The 21340-nt window shown below is 43.2% G+C and overlaps 1 protein-coding gene across 1 annotated transcript in view; it reads right to left on the reverse strand.

The window, feature by feature from the left end:
- Positions 1-5842: 5842 nt before the first annotated feature.
- Positions 5843-21340, reverse strand: part of UNC119 (unc-119 lipid binding chaperone) — a 34192-nt gene continuing 18694 nt past the window's right edge. Inside the window, exons 2-5 of the mRNA XM_034752524.1 lie at positions 20711-20824; positions 17269-17371; positions 14829-15001; positions 5843-12486 (exon numbers count right to left, since the gene is read on the reverse strand). Coding sequence (XP_034608415.1) covers positions 12374-12486; positions 14829-15001; positions 17269-17371; positions 20711-20824 — 503 coding nt within the window. The 3' untranslated portion in view covers positions 5843-12373. The remainder of the gene's footprint in view (positions 12487-14828; positions 15002-17268; positions 17372-20710; positions 20825-21340) is intronic.

Below are 21340 nucleotides of genomic sequence, written 5' to 3' on the forward strand. Positions count from 1 at the left end.
CTCATCTGGATCCTTTACCCCGAGGCATCCTTCTCATCCTCCCCAGATGAGGCGGTGGCGGGCACAATCACCTCAGGCCCACCTCCAATAGACCTCCGTGCCCACCAAGACCTGTTACGTAGGGTGGCACAAAACATGGACCTACAGGCAGAGGAGATAGTGGAGGTGGAGGACCCGGTGGTGAGCATCCTCTCAGCTGATGCCCCATCCCGGGTGGCGTTGCCCATTATTCGTACGATCCAGGCTAACGCTAATGCCATATGGTAAACCCCGGCCTCCATCCCTCCCACTGCCAGAGGTGTAGAGAGGAAGTACTTTGTCCTCTCTAAAGACCATGAGTACCTCTATACACACTCTCCACCGTGTTCACTAGAGTAGTCTCCTCAGTGAACGCAAGAGAGCGTCATGGTCAGCAGGTGGCAGCGCCCAAATCGAAGGACGCCAAACGCTTTGATTTGTTTGGACGTAAGGTTTAATCAGCGGGGGGTCTGCAGCTCAGAGCCGCAAACCAACAGGTGCTCTTGAGTCGGTACAATTACAACTCATGGAATTCCATGGGTAAATTTAAAGAGTTGCTCCCCCCAGGACTCGAGAGGAGTTCGGGGCCCTAGTGGAGGAAGGTAAAAAGGTGGCTAGGACCTCCTTGCAGGCCTCCCTGGACATAGCGGACTCTGCTGCCAGGACACTAGCATCTGGGATAGCCATGAGACACATCTCCTGGCTTCAGGTATCAGGGTTACCGCCAGAACTGCAGCAGACCCTGCAAGATCTGCCGTTCGAGGGCCAGGGGTTGTTCTCGGACAAGACGGACTCTCGGTTGCAGAGCCTCAAGGACTCCAGAACCATCATGCGGTCCCTGGGGATGCATGTCCCAGGACCCCAGCGCAGGCCCTTTAGGCCCCAGCCACAAAGGTTCTACCCTCCTCGTCGTCCAAGACAGGACTTCCCCAGAAGGCGGGGGCGAGGTGGTAGACGGAGGTCGACCGGCCCCCAACCCGGTCAGAACCAAGGCCCTCCTAGACCACCTTCAGGGCCTAGGCAAAATTTTTGAAGGTGCGCTCGAGGACGGCGGGCCAGCCACTACCCAGGATCCATTCCCTTTATTTCGGGATCGCCTCTCCCGTTTCCACTGTGCTTGATCCCTTATAACCTCGGACCGTTGGGTCCTTCACATGGTGGAGAGGGGATACACTCTCCAGTTTTCTTCGTTCCCCCCCACCTCCCCGTCCCTCTTCAGGGACCCTTCTCACGAGCATCTCCTTACACAGGAGGTTTTTGGGCTCCTCTCTATGGGGGCCATAGAGGAGGTTCCGTCAGAGTTAAGGGGCTGGGGGTTTTACTCCCGCTACTTCCTGATCCCCAAAGAAAAAGGGGGTCTGCGACCCATTTTAGATTTACGCGGACTCAACAAATTCATAGTAAAGTTGAAGTTCTGCATGGTCTCCTTGGGAACCATCATCCCTATCCTGGAGACTGGTATGCCGCCCTCGACATGAAGGATGCATATTTTCATATAGCAATCTACCCCACACACAGGCGCTTCCTTCGATTTGCAGTAAACAATGTGCACTACCAACTTGCCGTCCTTCCCTTCGGCTTGTCCGTGGCTCTGAGAGCGTTCACCAAATGTATGGCTGTAGTGGCAGCATACCTTCATCGACAAAGAATACAGGTGTTCCGGTATCTAGACGACTGGCTGGTGCGCAGCCGCACCAGGGAGCAAGTTCAAGCTCACGTCCAGATAACACTACAAACATTCCACGAGTTAGGCATTTTATTCAACAAAGAAAAGTCCACTCTGGAGCCAACCTAGAGAATAGAGTTTATTGGAGCAGTCTTAGACTTCAGACTTGCCAGAGCTCTTCTGCCAGACACTTGGTTTCACACCATCACAATCATCATCCACGGACTCCAGGTCTTCCCGATCACCACGATAAGGACGTGCCTCGGTCTGTTGGAACACATGGCCTCTTGCACTTATGTAACCAGGCATGCCAGACTTCGGCTTCGCCCACTTCAGGCCTGGGTATCATTGGTGTACCGTCCTTATCGGGACAACTTGAACAGGGTGGTCACGGTTCCGAACTTGGTCTTGACCTCTCTCACCTGGTGGCTGGATCACAAGGCGGTTTGCGCAGGAGTGCCGTTTCACGCCCCACAACTCTCCCTGCACCTGATCACGGTCGCTTCATCTCTAGGTTGGGGCGCTCACCTCGGGGAGCACCATACACAGGGCCTGTGGACCGCATCCCAACTAGCTCTGCACATCAATGTTCGAGAGCTGATGGCGGTGAGCCTAGCCTGTCAGGCATTTCTTGGTCTCCTACATGGCCGTTGCGTGTCAGTCCTCACAGTCAACACCACGGCCATGTTCTACATCAACAAGCAAGGAGGAGCCCGGTCATCTCTCCTATGCCAAGAGGCCATTCGCCTGTGGGAGTTCTGCATTGCCCACTCGATACATCTCATGGCATCATTCCTCCCTGGAGTCAAGAACACTCTAGCAGACCGTCTCAGCAGATCCTTCCACATGCACGAGTGGTTGATTCGCCCGGATATCATCCATTCCATCTTCCAGAGGTGGGGATTTCCCCAGGTGGACTTGTTCGCCTCATGCACCAACAGGAAGTGCCACGTGTTCTGCTCCCTCCAAGGCTCCCTGTCGGACGCTTTCCTCCTATCGTGGAAAGACCAGCTGTTCTACGCTTTCCCTCCATTTCCACTGGTCCACAGGGTACTGCTCAAGCTATGCAGAGACAAGGCACGTAAGATTCTAGTAGCTCCAGCTTGGCCAAGACCGCACTGATACACCACGCTTCTGGAGCTATCGGTACAAACTCCGATCACGCTTCCTTTGTGCCCGGACTTGATCTCTCAGGACCACGGCCGACTCTGTCACCCCGACCTGCAATCGCTCCACCTTACAGCGTGGATGCTCCATGGTTGAATCGGACAGAGCTACGATGCTCACATCCCATGCAACAGATTCTGCTGGGAAGTAGGAAGCCCTCTACACGGACCACTTACTTAGCCAAGTGGAAACGTTTCTCCTGTTGGTGTGAACAGCGGGCCACGCCCCCCTTGCAGGCATCTATTCCACTTATACTTGAATATCTGCTATCCCTAAAACAGGGCTTGGCGATATCTTTGGTCAGGGTTCACCTGGCCGCTATATCGGCGTTCCACCCTGGAGAACACACTTCCTCGGTCTTCTCTAACCCGATGATAGTCAGATTCCTCAAGGGCTTAGACCGGCTATACCCACAGCAATGTCAACCCGTTCCGGCGTGGGATCTTAACCTGGTTCTCTCCAAGCTCACAGGGCCCCTCTTCGAGCCATTGGCTACCTGCTCACTCCTTTACCTATCTTGGAAGACAGTCGTCCTTGTAGCCATCACTTTAGCAAGGCGTGTTTCTGAAATCAGGGCGCTCACGTCTGAGCCTCCATACACAGTCTTCCATAAAGACAAGGTGCAGCTTCGCCCCCACCCTGCCTTTCTTCCCAAGGTGGTATCAGCTTTTCATGTGAACCAAGATATATTTCTCGCCGTCTTCCATCCTAAGCTGCACGCCACCCGTCAAGACCAGCGTATGCACTCCTTGGACGTACGCAAGGCCCTTGCTTTCTATATTGAGCGTACGAAGTCGTTTAGAAAGACGACGCAACTCTTTGTTGCAGTGGCCGACCGGATAAAAGGCTTACCGGTCTCCTCGCAACGTCTCTCCTCTTGGATCACGTCCTGCATTCGTGCTTGCTAGGACCTGGCCGGTGCCCCGACGCCGCACCTCACCGCCCACTCCCCGAGGGCCCAAACCTCCTCAACTGCCTTCCTGGCTCACGTACCGATCCAGGACATTTGTAGAGCAGCGGTTTGGTCATCGGTCCACACCTTCGCTGCTCACTATGCGCTTGTACAGCAGTCCAGAGACGATGCTGCATTCGGATCAGCGGTTCTGCACTCAGCGATGTCTCACTCCGACCACACCGCCTAGGTAAGGCTTGGTAGTCACCTAATTGGAATAGATATGAGCAAGTACTCTAAGAAGAAAAAATGGTTACTCACCTTTGTAACTGTTGTTCTTAGAGATGTGTTGCTCATATCCATTCCAAACTCGCCACCCTTCCCCACTGTCGGAGTAGCCGGCAAGAAGGAACTGAGGGGGTGCTGGGTCGGCTGGGGTATATATCCAGCGCCATGAAGGCGACCCAACAGGTCTTGCTAGGGTAGAAAATTCTCCGACGATCGTGCACACAGCGCGCGCACACCTAATTGGAATGGATATGAGCAACACATCTCGAAGAACAACAGTTATAAAGGTGAGTAACCGTTTTTTACGAAGTACTCCAAGCTTCAGAAGGCCAACAGCAACAGAAGCAAGGGTCACTATAAAAATGGACACTCACTTCCCTGCAGTTGCTAAACAAGTTACTTTCATAAAATGACAGAATTGATTAAGAACAAAACTTGGTTTCAGGAATTATTTTGTAGGAGGGAGAGGTTTTGCTTTAAGAGTTCTGTATGTGAATCATTTAGTCTCAACTAACTGATTCAATCTTTAGAAGTATATATAGGTTAGCTATTAAATATACTTTAATAAAATATATTTTATAGCTTGTCCAAAACTCGTTTTAAAGACAGACAAGTTTCTGAAGTGCACCACCTCATGCTATTAGAAATAATTTACATGTTATTGTTTCCCTGTCCAGCACAGAAAGTGGTTGAAGATAGAAAACATTGGGACCATTGACAGCACAGAGCATGAAGGAATTCTGCAATCTATATTCCAAGTATCAAAGTCTCATATTCATTAGTTTGTTCTATGAGTTCCAGTATGTAAGTTCTATTCTCTTGCTAAACAGTGCTTAAGACATCCTCAGTTGCTCTGACAAATTAAAATGTACTACAGTTGTCAGATATTCAAACAAAAATGGATTGCTTTATTCTAACTGCTCCAAGCAATACTCAACTTCACTGAGGTTTAGCCACCATTTCATGAGCAACACTTTGTTTGCACTAGTCCCAATAATTCTAGGATTAACATAGCTAGAAATGTCAAGAACTGAAATTAGATTATTCTTCATATTAGATAGGGTCAAGACTGGTGCCACACACTAGCTACTTCAATTTCAGTTCATAGAACCTAGACAGCTATTACAGCTGTACACTAAATTCAGAATTTGATTCTACATGGTAAGCGTTGCAGATTGCACAGGAGAGTATCCTGTTGCAATAGAAAGGGAAGCTCCCAGTTCTGTACAATACACTCAGAATAATCTATGCCTCAAAATACTCCCACCAACCTGACACCTATGTCATTTTCCAGGTTACTGATTTTTTGGGTTCACTACCCTTTTTTCAGTTGTGCTGTGTGGTGAAGTAGAGGGTTTGTTTATAGTGTACTAGTGTCGGACCTACTTCCCTTTGTATAAACCGTACACATTAATAGGCAAATGAGATCCCCAGGTTAATTCTAAGGCTTGAGTATTTAATACAAGGACTAAATATTGAAGCAATGTTATAATGCTTTGAAATAAAGTTTTAAAAAGCCAGTGTCCTTACCTATGTTACTACACTATCACCATCTGAGATTATTAAAACTCAGTTTTTAATTTACTTTTCACTATACTTTTCTTTTGTTCTTTGTTATGCTTCCAACATTAGTTTAATTTTCTGGTAGTTATACACTAACAGAAGACTGGGCTGCAAATACTGTAACAATGTTTAAATTTGAACAAGACAGCTCTTCATTAAAATGCTTCTAGTGGACAATTTGCTGTAAAGTGGAATAATACATTAATCATACAAAATACCAACATTCAATGCAAACAAACAAACCACCATTTTTAGGATCAATAATTTACTTTTAATTTTTTTAAACATTTTGCAGTTTGTTACAGGAAACAAAATACTTGCTAATGAAAGATACATATTTTAACCCCTTTTCCAAAATAATGGAAATATTTAAGCATATTCCCTAACCTGTAAATACTGATGACTGGACCGGCAATATTAAATAGTTTTGCGTGAGTGTATGCACTCACTATTTGGACTCCTTGTGTTCATTACTTTTAACATCTACACTCCTACCCCCTATAGAGAGACCAAATAAAGCAAACCAAGTGCTCAAACCAATGCCAGTCAGATGGATTGACTGCCAGGGTTTATATTCTCCATGGCAACTTGCTCAGTTTCCTTCAATTCCAGAAGGAAAAACAATCCTAATTCTTCCAACCCCAGGTTCTCTGCATGGCAGTGCAATGTATTTCCACTAAGTGAGCTACAGTGGATGTTCTTACTGGAAACTGAAGTTAGACAACTAACAAGATACAAACATTTATAAAATAAAACTTGATAAAAATGTTGCTAACGTTATCCCAATGGAATTATCCCTAGATTTTTACTTTCCTTCCACCAAAAATATATTTTTATTTTATAAATACATATATTTTAATACAGACAATCCAATCTGATTTTATGCAGAAAAGTCACATTCAGATAGGTATTCTCAGTGTAGCATTAAAGTAAAAGCAGACATTACAGTAGGCATTAGCACAGTGATTCTAGGGAAGTTCACTAAATCATATAAATGGATCTACAAATATACAGTACCATCTGTTTAGACTATGCCATGATTCAGAAGATAATGCATCTGGCATTTCATGACCATCATATCACTCTTGTGTTTGCATGTTGATATATAGCTGTCAGAATTTTAAGTATAAATCTGATTTTAAAATTAAAACATTTATGTAAACTTCACTAGTACTTACATTTGGGGTTTAGAAAAACAATTGCTAACAGAAGCTATGAGCTAAGGTTTTCATTTAACAGAAAAACATTTAAAGCTGTCAGAACTTTATAGTTCTTAGCCCCAGTTAACCAAAATCTACCATGTAGTTTCTCAGTTGTTCCACTTCTGTTTCTTTCAAGTGGTAGCACTTGTTCCTGGAATCCAGCTCCTAGTCAGACCTGGTTAACTGGAGCTATTTGCCAACAACTTCTCACAGAGATGACATATTTATTAACAGGTTAGTCTTACAATACACACGAGGCATGGAGGTTGAATGTCAGGAGCACCAACTAAATGACAGGTGCTGTTCAAACAAAACAAACAGTTCCTACCCCCAAGTGTTCACAATCTAAGAGGATAGTTTAATAGAGACACACACCCTTCAACAGTCTTTTATAATAGTACAGGGTGTTCAAACTTTACAACCAAGGGCAGCACTGGCCACTTCCCTGAGCCCAAGGGTTGCATTTAACCAACATAACCTGGAGCATGTTGCACTTGCTTTCTTCTTTAACAAAGGTTTGACCCATGGAGACCAGGTACTGACGCACAGTGCTCCATCCTTGATGCAAGTGAGTAGACAGTATGGATTAAGATGAAGCTTTGCATGTTGGGACTTTTAGCCTGTATCTCTATATTAAAGATATGTGCAGCTGCAGTTTGTACTTTTGCTACCCTGTACGAGCATTTTCAATGTGACCCAAATGGCTGACAGACCAGCCAAGCAGTTCCATCTTATTGATCTGTTCATACAACAAAACTTTATTACAAAAGAGATTGTGAACAAGAACATTAACTTAACATCTTGTTTTTAATCTTGAAGAGACTACCTACATTTAATCAGACTCAAAAATCCTCCCCAGTCCACGATAATAATGGAATAGTCAATTAGTGCACAAACCATCTCACTACATAAAGGACATATACTATATCTGCAGGAATCTTTTCTCTTTATGATCATTGGTCCAAGGCCAGAGCATGTAAAAATGTATTAGTCTTGAAAGCATTTGTCCTGTTCCAACAATATGTTTCTAGTATAGCTATCTGTGAAATATTGGACCATACAGTATAGGTATTAAATTAAGTTATTTTTGCTGTTGAATTAACTATTTGAAAATCTCCCTATATTTCCAAGGAACTTAAATTATAAAGACCTAGAAAAGAGATAAAGTCCAATGTTTTGTCCACTTACAATAACTAAATTGAGACAATTTATTTCCTTATTAAAGAAGAGTTGTGTCAGTGGAGGTCTGATTAGACGATTGAGGGTCCCTTCTGGCCTTAAAGTCTATGAATGTTAGCAACTCCAACAGCATCAAACTTCACTTAAGCGAACCATCGTGGAGGTAAAATATTAACGTGTTCCCAGAGAGTACTAAGGGTTTTACAAAGTTAATTCAACAAATAATAAAAGACATGATAAATATATTAGTAAAAAGGAACATCTAATCTCTAAAAGCTGGTCATCTTGATTACCCTCCTTGCTCTTTTCATCTCACTTCAGTTCCAACATTTAATAGCCAGTGGCTTACAAATCAATAAACGTTAGAGATAATCCTTTATACCATTGCAGACTAGGGTCCCAGACTCTCAAATGGTACTGGCATATATGGAATTCTCGAGACAATGGCTATTAAAATCATATGTGGGGCTGGGGGAAGAGGGTGCAAGAGGGTAACAAGAAAACCCCAATTTTAACGTGTACTGTCTTGGCTTGACCTGCTGGGTGTAAAGTGAATGCAATACCCATCGGGAAAGCTAGGATTTCAGAGCCTGGACACAAAGGTAAACCCAGAGTAACAGCTACATGGAAAGTAACTAAGAGCCTTCTGGGAACAAGAATGAAAAATTTTTTTAATTGCAATTCTACCTTTTGCCAAAAATAAGGTACCAATTTTAAAACGAAGTCATGGGCCTGATTCTAGAAGGGTGCCAAGTGCTTTTAATTCCCATTCAAACCAATGGTAGTTGAAGGCATTTTATAAGCATTTGGTTTTAAAATGGTCTCTTATAGCCAGTTTCTTTCATGGGTAACTCTGCTCCTTCATATCTCAAAAAAGTGACCCATCTTAAGATCAGAGGAAACATTAGACGTTTGTTACAAAATAAGCCCCAGAAGAAGGAAAAAATTAATTTCCTCATGAAATGGCACTAAAACTATGAATATATTGGAAAAGTTCCTATGAGATTTTTCATGCGTATTTCACAGATATCATGTGCAGTATGATTCAATGGATGTTGCATCAATATTACACAGCATATTTCTGCATGAGCAGCCAGAGTAGAAATGGAACCTGTCCATTATCCAAGGCCTTCCTTTTTCTTTTTTGTATTAATCTTAGATTTAAAAGTTGGAAACAATTTATGACAGCATACAGCTCTCTAGATGAAAAACTGCAACTATAGAATGACAGTTACAATGGACTATAAAATTCTGTCTTCATAACACTTTTAGAGAAAGCTTCATACTGGTCTAAAGAGTTCATAAATGCATCACAGGCTGTCTTGTAATATTAGCACTTTGACAGTTTTTTTCTACATTTAATTTTTGAAAAGAATAACTTATAAAGCAGCCACTGAAAACACAAAGCCAAAAGATGATCTAGTAATTTACTCCATTAAATGGCTGAAAATTTCTCTCTTCTGTTTTAAAGGATATCAGCATTTTTATTTATAGGACTGGACAAACTAACTAGCTGTTAAACATTTCTACATAAATCATGATTGGATTTTTTTTCTAGTCTGAAAATATAACTCCCCCCGAATACGGGTCGTGATCACAGTTTGCCAAACTAGTCCCAGAATCCAGTTGTGAATATTTCATTCTTTTTTATGCTTAACTTCCACTTGCAATAAAATGCAGTGTACCAAGAATCTCATTCTGTAACTTATTGCACTTCTGGGAACGAAGTACCTTTTCTCCAGCATACTTTGTTTAGCCACTTCCCATTTCAAAAGATATAATATCTTTAATCCTATAATCAACTAACACTTCAAGGGAATCTTTAAAAACAGCAACAAGAGGTAGAACAAAAAGTGTAAAAAGGAACTGGGGACTAATGAATTTGAGTGTTTCCCAATTGTCTTGTTACAAAATCACATACCAAGAGGATCCTTGAGATGGCAACCCAATAAATGAAAAGATGGGCTAAAAGAGGACATGGAACTGATACCACTCTCACAGCATTGGACTGAGATGTTATAAGATAGTGACAGTTTAACTCACTGCTCCTGGAACATGCACGTCTGGCAATGCTGGGCAGGCACACTTGCCGAATGTAGCTGTTATAATTATTAAGCACAAAAGAGGTTAATATGGACAATGAATGAGCGATGGAAGATATTAGTACAAGGGAAAGTATATGGCGTAATGGCTAAAAACACTCTACGGTCTCCAAATAATGATGTATTTTCTTATATATTAATACATATTGACTATTTCAAAAGCTGTTCAATATTTCCATGAGTTTGGAAAGTCTCTTGATTTGCAAAACAGTTTAACAGCCCTGATGCAAAAAACAAAACAATTTTAACTTGTATTTTTTTGTAAACTATTTATCATTTTTGGATGATTCATTGTGCTATGATACATGGTTGACTAGACGAATATAAAAATAATTGGGAAAAACTCCTTGTAACCATCTTAAAATGGACAAGTCAGCCCTGGGCTGATTTTGCAGTTAGATACAGTACAAAAAAGTAGTGATGACGACAGGTCTCATCTGGGTAGTATTTGCTGTTTTGTTATAGCAGTGAACTGTGTTCACACACTTTGGCTACAGTTAATTTTTTAAACTAAAAATAATCTGTGTTGTGTCCTAACCTGCTGCAGTTGCCTCAGAAAACAATCAACTGTCAAACGTAAAAAACAAGCCAACCAAGTGCAAACAGTGAAGGCCTCCCTTTTCAGATGATGGATGGCTACATTTGGAATGGTTTGCAATTTTCTTGGTTGATTAGGCTGGGACTGGAGGAAATGTATTAGTAACAACTGGAAATGGTATTTTAAAAAATTACAATCACACTTGTCTGAGGCTAACGTATAATGTTCCATTTAACTCACAGAATTAGACATGAAGACAACGTATTTATAGAAATAGCTATAACCTGCAAAGCTTAATTTTTCTGATACCAGTGAACCAAATTCTTTGAGTGAGGGTTTCATGACCATAAGTCACCTGCAAATAAAAGGAAGAAAGCTTTTGTCCTTTGCTTCTATTCATTTTGGACCTTTTCATTGATTTTCATCTATTCTAATGTACAGTACAGCAGATTTTCTCTGTGATTTATTAGCTTGCTTTTGCCTCTCCCCTCCACTTCCCTGCTCCAAAGAGCAGCATACTATGAGAAACTTGTGCAAAACAGTTCTTAAACTCCTTATACTGGACTGGAAGTGGAACCATCATTTTGGATAACGTGTGTTGTACACTGACCGTAGATGCACAGTGTCAAACTTATGGTCTCTGAGGAATTAATAGCTGGTCCAAAAAATTCTGGACAAAAGAAAAAATAAACACACTTGACCATAAAATGCTTCAAATTCAGACACAAAAGAAAAAGCAGGAAGTCCATTCACTCTAATCACTTTGGACAAATGAAACTACTTCCCTCTGACAACCCATACTGAAGCATCTTGTCTTGGTACACTTCTCTATACAGGCAGCTAAAGAAGAAATTAGATTCAGGGAAGAAAAGCTTACACCAGGTATAGGCTGAACATTAACTGCCTGATACTGCCAAGCTAAACTAAAAACATTTACTTCTTGACTGGATGATTCAGCAAAGAACACAGAAGCTGAAATGAAAGAGGACAATGCTTGTGGGGACTTGCAGACCCTCAATACTAGGTTTCTAACAGTGGGAGAAAAAAAAGGGTGGTTGAAGACAGACCCGTCATTGAATTACTGTCCTTCAGTGTGAGTTTCATTGTTTCCAAGATATCTTACAGGAAATGTTATGTGGAGGTAAAACATGTGCTGAGTTCTAGATTTAGAGAGGCGCGCTCTCTCTCTAAAAATCACACTTAGATTTTGCTTCTCAGGATGAAAGACATTTTTAGGTGGATGTAGAAACGAAGTTAGGATTAAAACTTTGAAGCATTCATAAACAGATTCAGATAAAGATATGCATCTCTGTATTTGCATTAGACTTCTGCCTGTTCACAGGCTCTCCCACCCCACATTCTAAGAGACAGCAATTGTGCAAAGAGATGCTTAATAATGAAAACATGGATCTGGAGAATTTGGGCACAGAATTCCTGGGTTGATAATAACTGGATGATATATCAGGCCATTTTTACACAGAGCTTTTAAAGAGCCTCAGACTCTGGTGACCAAAGATCACTCACTGGAGTGGAAAACTGTGTTTAGAGTTCTTGAAGGACTGGGTTCTGCTTCAAAGCTCAGGGAAGATGAAAGACTTTAACAAGTTTAGTCATGAAACTCCTACTACAGCAAAGAGTCCTTGGTTCATGGACCTGTGCTCAGCTGACCTGGGAAGTCAACTGCAGGAAGGTGGTAGAATCCCTGACAATTTCTACAGGAAAGGAAAAGCCAGCACAACTCTGCTGTCCACTCGGTACTCATGGTCCTCCACTGTACGAATAATCTGCCTTGTTGTGCATCACCAGCTTGTTGTCTACAAAGTAGAAACTGTCCGACTGTGTCTCATAGGGGTGAAGGATCATCTCTCGAACTGCAAAAGAAGTTGCACTTTGTTAATTTTTTGTTTTTACCTCACACAAACGATAGACTGTAAATCTGGTGTTTTCTTCAGCAGTTATACCAGGATGTGTAAAGATACAGTTTACATGGTTGTTCTAGTCACAACTAATAGCCATCCTGAAGCAAGTGACCATGAGAAATTGTACTGTCTAAGTACTTACCTGCCCTCTCTTCCCTCCCCCCTCCCCCCCCCATCTCTATAGTATCTAAGCACCTCATGCGTAGGGCACTGGGAAAAAATCAAGGATTTGTTAAAGAAAGTTCACGGCAGTGTCATGGGTACAGTAGTGATTTTCATGAGATATGCATGGGATACAATCAGCAAAAAGTCACTACTGCATTCCTTTGTATAAAACCAGCCCCTCAGTCCCTCATGAATTGCTGCAATTTATTCTGGCAGCTGCAAACTATTATCTCCCTCTCCCCTATCTGGTGCCCACCCATCTGCTTAGCTGGCTCACCTGCAGACTTAGCAGATGGTTTTCTGGAACATGAGCAGCCACAGCCTCAGTGAGGAGATGAAGTGTACCCCAGCTGCCAAGTCCCCCCAGACTGCTGCAATTTTCCCATCAGAAGACACTGGTCTCATGCTCAGTGTGACTTGTAGCGCACAGCAGTACCACATCAGAACAGTAGTTTGGGGAGATTCAGTGGCTGGTATATGTTCCCAGCTCCCCACTTAGGCCGTTTATGTTCCAAGCAGTGGCCTGGCATAAAACCAGCTACCAAGTGTGCAGCAGATGAGCCACATTGGTGCCCACCCACCACCAGGCGGAAGAAAGGGAGAAAAAAAAAAAAAAAGTCTGCATCTGCCAGAGTAAATCAAAGCAGTTCGGGGGGGGGGGAGAGCGATTTAGCAGATGGTTTTACACAAGGCAGCACTGCTGCCCCGACATGAGGCTGCCACACACCATGAGCTGCGCCAAGCACAAAACTGCATATGCAGAGGCCCCCTCTCTGCTGTTGGAAAAATCGCAGTACTGGGATTACTTTTGTGATTTCTGCACTCCATGAAATTGTATTTTCTCAGGGCCCTATTAATAAACATTAATGAGCTCCTTGCAAGCGAAGCACAAAAAAGCAAAGTGATTTGCTCAAGATCACACATGAAGTCTGTGACAGGGCAGGAAGTGAACCAAGATCTCCTGGGTTCCAATCTAGTGCTTTAACCATAAAGCCTTCCTTTCTAAGCACAAGGTTTAAAAGGGAGCTGGGGGTGAGGGGAGCAGAGGGGCGCTGCGCTCAAAAAGTGACTAGGGACATGCCATTCTTACTCAGAATCTGCTTCCTGTGATTACGTCTGACACTCTAAAGTTGATACCATTGCACAGGCAATACAAAAATCTCTTCATATTAGGGTTCCCACTTATAAACTGTTTAATAAATGATTGGTAGATGTTTTAATAAATGGGTAATCAATTATTAGTGTCCAACAGGTTGCTTATAATCACCTATAAGCACATCAGCGGAAAGTGCTTATAACTACCTATATAACATACTACTCAGGCCTGTTACGTGCTTATAACATCTATTAATCATTTGACCCTGCACAGGCTGTTTATAAGTGAAATTAATATAGTGTGATCAATACATCTACTGAAGAGTGAGAGCTCTCTCTATTGACCATTGTCACCTATGGTAAATTCTGAGTGCAGAATCTTATCTCTGAAGAAGGAGGTAAAAATTGAGCTGTATTTTTTTTTTCTGAGTCCTAGGTAGTTTGCAGAGCTGGCATTTAGGCAGAAAAACTCACAACTTGGCATATTTGACATGACTGCTGTTGAAAGAATAAACATGAAGGTACAACCCCCCCTCACCCCACCCCCATCATCAGCACAGAGTTATTCTTCTGCTGATAGCCAAGGCCCCAGGGACTTGGGCCAAATCATTTATATCTAATATGCAACAATCCTAATTTCTGCAGCTCAGCGGCACTAAGTTATACAGCAATGTTAATTGATTACAAAATAACTTGGGTCTTCACAGTTAGATAGAAATAATTCTAAAAATGCACCACAAAATGAAATGTTGTAGCCGCATCAATCCCACGATATTAGAGACACAAGATGGGTGAAGTAATATTTTTCATTGGACCAACTTCTGTTGGTAAGAGACAAACACAGCCATTTCAGCGGTGGTTGTACATCTGGCACAAGAATGTGATTTCTCTATTAACACAGATGCTTCCAAATAGTTTTTGTACTCTCCCATTCCCACTTAACAATAAATACATAGCTCCATTTGGGATGGAGCCCTCCAAAATACCTCCGTTTATCGTCCCTCCCTGGCAACCCATTGACTGGAAGAACTTACTGAGATCCTCCGAGAGCTGTGGGAATTCATAGATGTGTTCACAAGTGTTTTTACTGCTGGGGATGCAGAACCCAAATTCAAAATCAAAACTCTTGAGCAGCTGATCCCGGAAGTAGTGCCTCTCAATCATGCGGAAGTTATTAATGGGCTTGTCCCCCACTGTGAACTCTACCCTGCAATGGAGAAGAAAGGAAGATTGAAACAAGGAGTTTTGTTCCTGGCCAAAAGTTTTTGCTCACCACACACAACAGTCCTTTTAAACAATGCTGAAAATTTTAAAGCAACTGCTCCTAAGCATGCTTGTATAAAGGCACACAATGTGATGCTACAAATCAGCCAGGAAGCAAAGCAATCAGGATTACACAATGCACACAATTATTTTTCCTGCACAAAAGTGAAATACGAGTGTGAATTTCACCAGTTTAAATCACCATCAGTAGAGGAAAAGCTGCTCAAACATATTGCATAAACAGCAGAGCATTCAGCACTGCTTCCTTAATATAGGTGGATTTTTTCAAAAGCTATTTTAATTAGGGCTGTCAAGCGATTAAAAAAATGAATTGCAATTAATCGCACTCTAAAATAATAATAGAATACCATTTATTTAAATATTTTGGGATGTTTTCCACATTTTCAAATATACTTATTTCAATTACAACACAGAATACAAAGTGTACAGTGCTCACTTAATATTTATTTTTGATAAGTATTTGCACTGTAAAAGAAATAGTATTTTTCAATTCACCTAATATGAGTACTGTAGTGCAATCTCTTTATCATGAAAGTTGAACTTACAAATGTAGAATTATGTACAAAAAAAACTTGCATTCAAAAATAAAATGTAAAATTTTAAAGTCTGCAAGTCCACCCAGTCCTACTTCTTGTTCAGCCAATCACTCAGACAAACAAATTTGTTTACATTTATGGGAGAGAATGCTGCCGGATTCTTATTTACAATGTCACCTGAAAGTGAGAACAGGTGTTCTCATGGCATTGTTGTAGCTGGCATCACAAGATATTTACGTGCCAGATGCACTAAAGATTCACATGTCCCTTCATGCTTCAACCACCCCAAATGAAAGTGAATATTTATTGCTTGAACAGAGTAGCAGGCAATAGGATGAAGAGGCTGGCATGCAACTTGGATTCTTTGTCCCAAACAGTAAGGATGTGGATTCCCAACCAAAGCACAACGTTAGGGGTGCTTGTTTTAAGACTCTAGAGGCAGAAACCTTCACTTTGTTCCTAAACTTTCTGCCTACAAGTTCTCAGTCTTTAAAATTCAACCTTTAATTAGGATGTAATCAGACATCCAAAAATGCTGTTTGTCTTCTTTAAAAGTTAGACTAATGCAAACCTCTTTTTAAGAATAGCCCTGCTTTGAAACTGAAACAGTTTCCCAAATTCCAGTCTGACATGAATCCAAACTAGTGACTTCTACACACCTGAAAAATGGGATTGGTACTGAAACAGCAGCTGATGTTTGTTTAATTAAAGTATTGTGGATGTGATCCTATAATACTGATGGGCATGAAGCATTTAATCTGCTGTAATAATTTATACATAAGTGAACGTGGAGAAAACAAAAGGATCAGACACAACCTGATCCAATATCCCTGCAGGAAATCTCTGAGGAGAGCAGAAAGGGCCCTCCCACCCAACCTAGAAGGGAAGGTATGGGCATCTCAGCCAAAACTTGCACCTCTCTACCCACAAAACCCCACCATAGATACATTGCTACCTGGAAGGGAAGGACACGTTTAGAGCGAGCTAGGCTCACCTGGAATAAACAACAAATTCCCTGAACCAGTTAGTGTTTTCATTTTTCAGGATATGCTTCCCCCCAATATATACACATCTGCATTTTACAATTTAAAAGTCAGTGGCAATATTCTTGGACTGAAGTTTTACAGAAAAATCTGTTTTATTGGTGCTGCACTTTAGCATCATTTATTGACATGCACCAGGTACTACCAGACACACCAAAGGTAATGCAATGGTGCAAATTTTGATGTGCTTTAAGTGTTCACATTGTAATTCATTGTTCCATTCACATCCGTGGAGTGATGCTGGGAATGAGGGAGGCTGCAGATCCCTCTTGCAAAATCTGAGCAACTGGGACAGCAACTGCCAAGCCACACTTCTCCGAATAGGAGCTGGGATACCTGCGTGTAGCCTGTTGGTTCTGCACCGCCACATGAGACCCTAGCATTAGTCTCTTGGATTTCTCGATATGGTACAAGCACTGGGCAGGTTCAATGTTCAAACCTCAAGGTGTTAGGAGATCCTCTTCACAATCAACAAAAAGCCTCTGCTAAACTGACTTAAGTTGCAAAACTATCTGGTACCTACAGCAAACTAAAGACACTTTCACCCCAACCAGTAAGTGTGCAACCGATTTCAGTACTACAAAGAGCAGCACAATACCCCAGGTACTTACGTGGCTCCAACTTGCCGAAGTCTAAGGAAAGCTGGGGTGAACTGATAGCGTACAAACCGTCCGGCATTAGGGTCAACATCCTTTTTATCACCATGTTCACGTTCTGGAATGGCACAAATCAAATCATCATTGTGGACTGAGAAATGGGAACCTAAGGAGAGCACCTTTAACTGGTACCTTGAAGTCCCCCCTTCCCCTTCAGAGATCCATTCCTGATACTGCCTGTCTCCTCAGTTTGAAGGCCCATCCAAAGATTGCATAAGATGTTTGTGAACAAGTCAGGCAAATTCAGGCACTGAGAAGTTAACTATCTGCAGAAAGTGGCTAACGTTTACTTATCTACCAGGGGTGCTGCGCTGTGTATTGTCCGTAAAGAGCTTGGATATCCTCAGGTGGAAGGTAATATAAAAGTACAGTATTACACCTCCACCCCAAACAGTTCCAGTCACTGATGCTATGTCAGCTAATCTATTTGCTTGTTTGTATCCCTAACGAGTATGAATACTTCCAGAAAACTAAAGACAGATCTACCACCTGCCTGCTTCTTGAAGGAAATGTAGTGATAGAGATAGCACAGTCCAACTTTGCAGCAGCAATTTCTTTGTGAAGGAATCAAGTCAGCTGTGGCAGTAGAGAATAAGGTGGGCCTCTCTCTGGATCTCCTCAACACATTCTCATTATTTTATTTTGGTTCTTCAGAGCTGATTTTATCATGTGGCTATCACTGTCCACAAATCAGTGTGGGGCTGTAGTGTTGCTTCAGAGCCATAAAGTTTGGCGCTTCAGCTCTGTCCTTTTCCTCATGCCATTCCATGGGGATAGCATCCCCTAGCAGAAAGGGGTAATGCACACACTGGATTCCACCTCTATAAACATGGAAGAATCTGAAAACAGTTATACAAAGTAAATGTTTGCAGAAGAAGCTAGACAGTGGAGGCCAGGTCACTAGCTTCTCTCTCCCACTATCTCAGGAGTTGGCTCACAAGTATAAGACAGGCATACAGTTTGGAATGACTGGCAACCTCCGCTCAATGGAGACTCACTGCTGGAATGGCAGGAGAGTTGAAGGCAAGGGCACAGGTGATTTAACAGTGGAAAGTGAGGCCCAGAACTGGAAGATCCACTGGTGCTGGAAATGTGCTAGCAAAGATACATATGGGAAGCTTGCACAGCACCTACCCTCACTATCCCTGACTAGAACAGACATAAGAAACCTATTCCTTTCCATGGCATCAAATTCAGTAACATTTTGAGGGGTTGAGGGAGAATCAATAAACACACATAATGGGAGCTGACATGCAGAAAAGTCTAGAAATGCTAGATTTCCCAACTCCCATTTTCCTTCTGAGTGGGACCTCTGGCACAGACCTGCCACTTCTGCCATATCAGCTGTTTAGTCTGTCACTTACAGCATTAAGACTGCCCTGCAGCAGAGCACAGCAAAGGGTCTGCCTGCTACTTCTGCACACCTCCTTCTATTCACTGGCTGCTGGGGAAACTGTTTACAGGCTACTTTCATTCTCTATCACTGAGCAGGCAAGAGCTTTACATTCGGGGAACAATATTTTAAGTTATTTATATGACTGAAATATAAAGGATGTGTTCCTCAAATGTAAATGTTGATCTCAATCCCAGCTGCAAAGTCATGCTGCTACCCAGTTAAGTGTCCCAACTCTTGCACTTCTGTGTCAGTAAAGATTCTAGAGTGTTTGGAGTCACTCTGCTGTCTCCTGGAGAAGATAAAAATGGCCACACTGGGTCAGACTAGTGGTCCACATGGAAGACAGGATGCTAGGCTAACAGTGACCAGTGCCAGATGCTTCAGAGGGAAAGAACAGAACATGGCAAATATCAAGTGATCCATCCCATCGTCCAGTCCCAGCTTGTGGAAATCAGAGGTTTAGGGACATCTGGAGCATGGGTTGTGTCCCTGACTATCTTGGCTAAAAGCCATTGATGAACCTATCCTCCATGAACCTGTCTAATTCTTTTTTGAACCCAGTTATACTTTTGATTGCGGGACACTGAACGAGCCATTTCAGCTTTGTGCTTCAGTTTCTCCATCTGTAACATGAAGAAAACTCCATTTCATGTGCAGGGAGATAGAGGTTCAAAGGGACACTTAACTTAAAATACAAGTCATGCTTCTGTCTGAATTGTCATCATCATGGTTACAAGTAACACCAACGATTTAACAAACCCTAAGTGTTTCAGTTTGTTTACTTTGTGTCTTTGATAGTACTTCACATATACTCAGTTCCTCCTCTACAGACAGAGTCTCCCTTTGGAGAAGTGTCTCTTCCCTGCTGCTGCGTGAAAGACATTTTAAGCGATAGGAAAACAGGATTGTGAAACCACAGAAATTGGCAGGGGCACTGAGAAGCTGGTGTCAAATCTGAGACTGCTGCTTCCAATGACACTAACCAGTTTCACCATGACCTCATACCGCTGCTCTCCCTTTTATGTGCAGTATCCACCTGTTGCTTCTTGTCACATGTAGCGAATTAAAAACACTGGGGAAGGGACTTGCTTTTTTATCACATGTCCGTATTGGCACAACGGACACTGATGCAGGCTAGTGTCTACAGCCTGCAGGCCATATCCGGACAGTCAGGGCACTCAATGCAGCCCGCAGGATCGCCAGCCCCGTGGTGCAGCGGGGCTAAGGCAGGCTTCCTGCCTGCCCTGGCCCTGCTCCCGGAAGCGGCTGGCACCATGTCTCTGTTGCTCCCGGGGGGGAGGAGGGTTCCGTGCGCTAACCTCACCTGCAGGCACCGCCCCCCACAGCTCCCACTGGCTGGGAATGGGGAACCGCGGCCAATGGGAGCTTCGGGGGCAAGGGCAGCGCACGTGGCAGAGCTGCCTGCTGCTCCCCCACCCCAGGAGCCACTGCTGGACATACTGGCCTCTTCCGGAAGCAGTGTGGGGCCAAGGCAGGCAGGGAGCCTGCCTTAGCCCCGCTGTGCCACGGGGCTGGCGATCCTGCAGGCTGCATTGAGTGCCCTGACTGTCCAGATCTGGCAGGCAGAGAGCCTGCCTTAGCCTGACTGTGCACCGCTGCCACCCTGGAGCTGCTTGAGGTAAGTGGCGCCGGGCCAGAGCCTGCACCCCAAAGCCCTCCTGCACCTCAACCCCCTGCCACACCCCAACCCCCTGCCCTGAGCCCCCTCCCACTCCCCAACCCTCTGCCCCAGCCCTACATACAATTTCCCCACCCAGATGTGGCCCTCGGGCCAAAAAGTTTGCTCACCTCTGGCCTAGAGGCCCAACTTCGATAGGAATATAATTTTTTTTAAGTAACTAGATTTCAAGTTGACAGGGTCCCTTTGCTATTTGGGAAGTGCTTGGAGTGAAAGGGGCTGGAGAAAGGCAAAGGTTATTTCGTAAGAAGAGAGATGTGAAGTGGCATTTGTTTAATAGTGACAACACTCTCTGCACTCACCTGAGGCAGGTGGTTTGGTGATTTCAAACAGTACCGTGCCAGACTCCATGTCTCGGATTTTAAATCTGGTGAAATCTATCTTGTACACGTTTTCCTCAGGAGTGCACAAATAATCTGTGGAAGGAAAACAAATTCAGTAAGGAAAGCGTGTGTGGCCTTGGCTTGGACTTCAGACTGCTCTCTGGGATCACAACCAACAGTGGGGGTGGCCAAATGCACCCCAAAAACCCTTTTCTTTAATACAGAGCTGCAGCCTACAGAGGCTACAATTCCCAGCTTGCAGTGCTCCATGTTGATCCAAATGGAAAGATGAAAAGATGGAAAAATGCCTTCTCCCAAGACATGGAGGACTCATTACCATGTCCTGACCCTGGCCCTACACCTTCTGGATCCCTTTTCTTCTAGGGCACAGAAAAGCAGTCAGCATTCAATAAAGCTCTGGCCTTTTCAGTTTAAGAAGTTTTGCCTGGTTTTTTTTTTTTAAAACCTCCCTCTGGCAGAATCCAAATGCCAAGCAGCTTTGAAGCCATTAAGCAGACTTCACCAAAATAGAACAAATATTCCCAAGACACAATATTGCCTCACCTCTCTGTTCACACTAGTCTGGGGGGTAAGTTCTGCTACCTTTTC

This window comes from Trachemys scripta, chromosome 18 (assembly GCF_013100865.1).
Source record: "Trachemys scripta elegans isolate TJP31775 chromosome 18, CAS_Tse_1.0, whole genome shotgun sequence".
Lineage (NCBI taxonomy): Eukaryota > Metazoa > Chordata > Testudines > Emydidae > Trachemys > Trachemys scripta.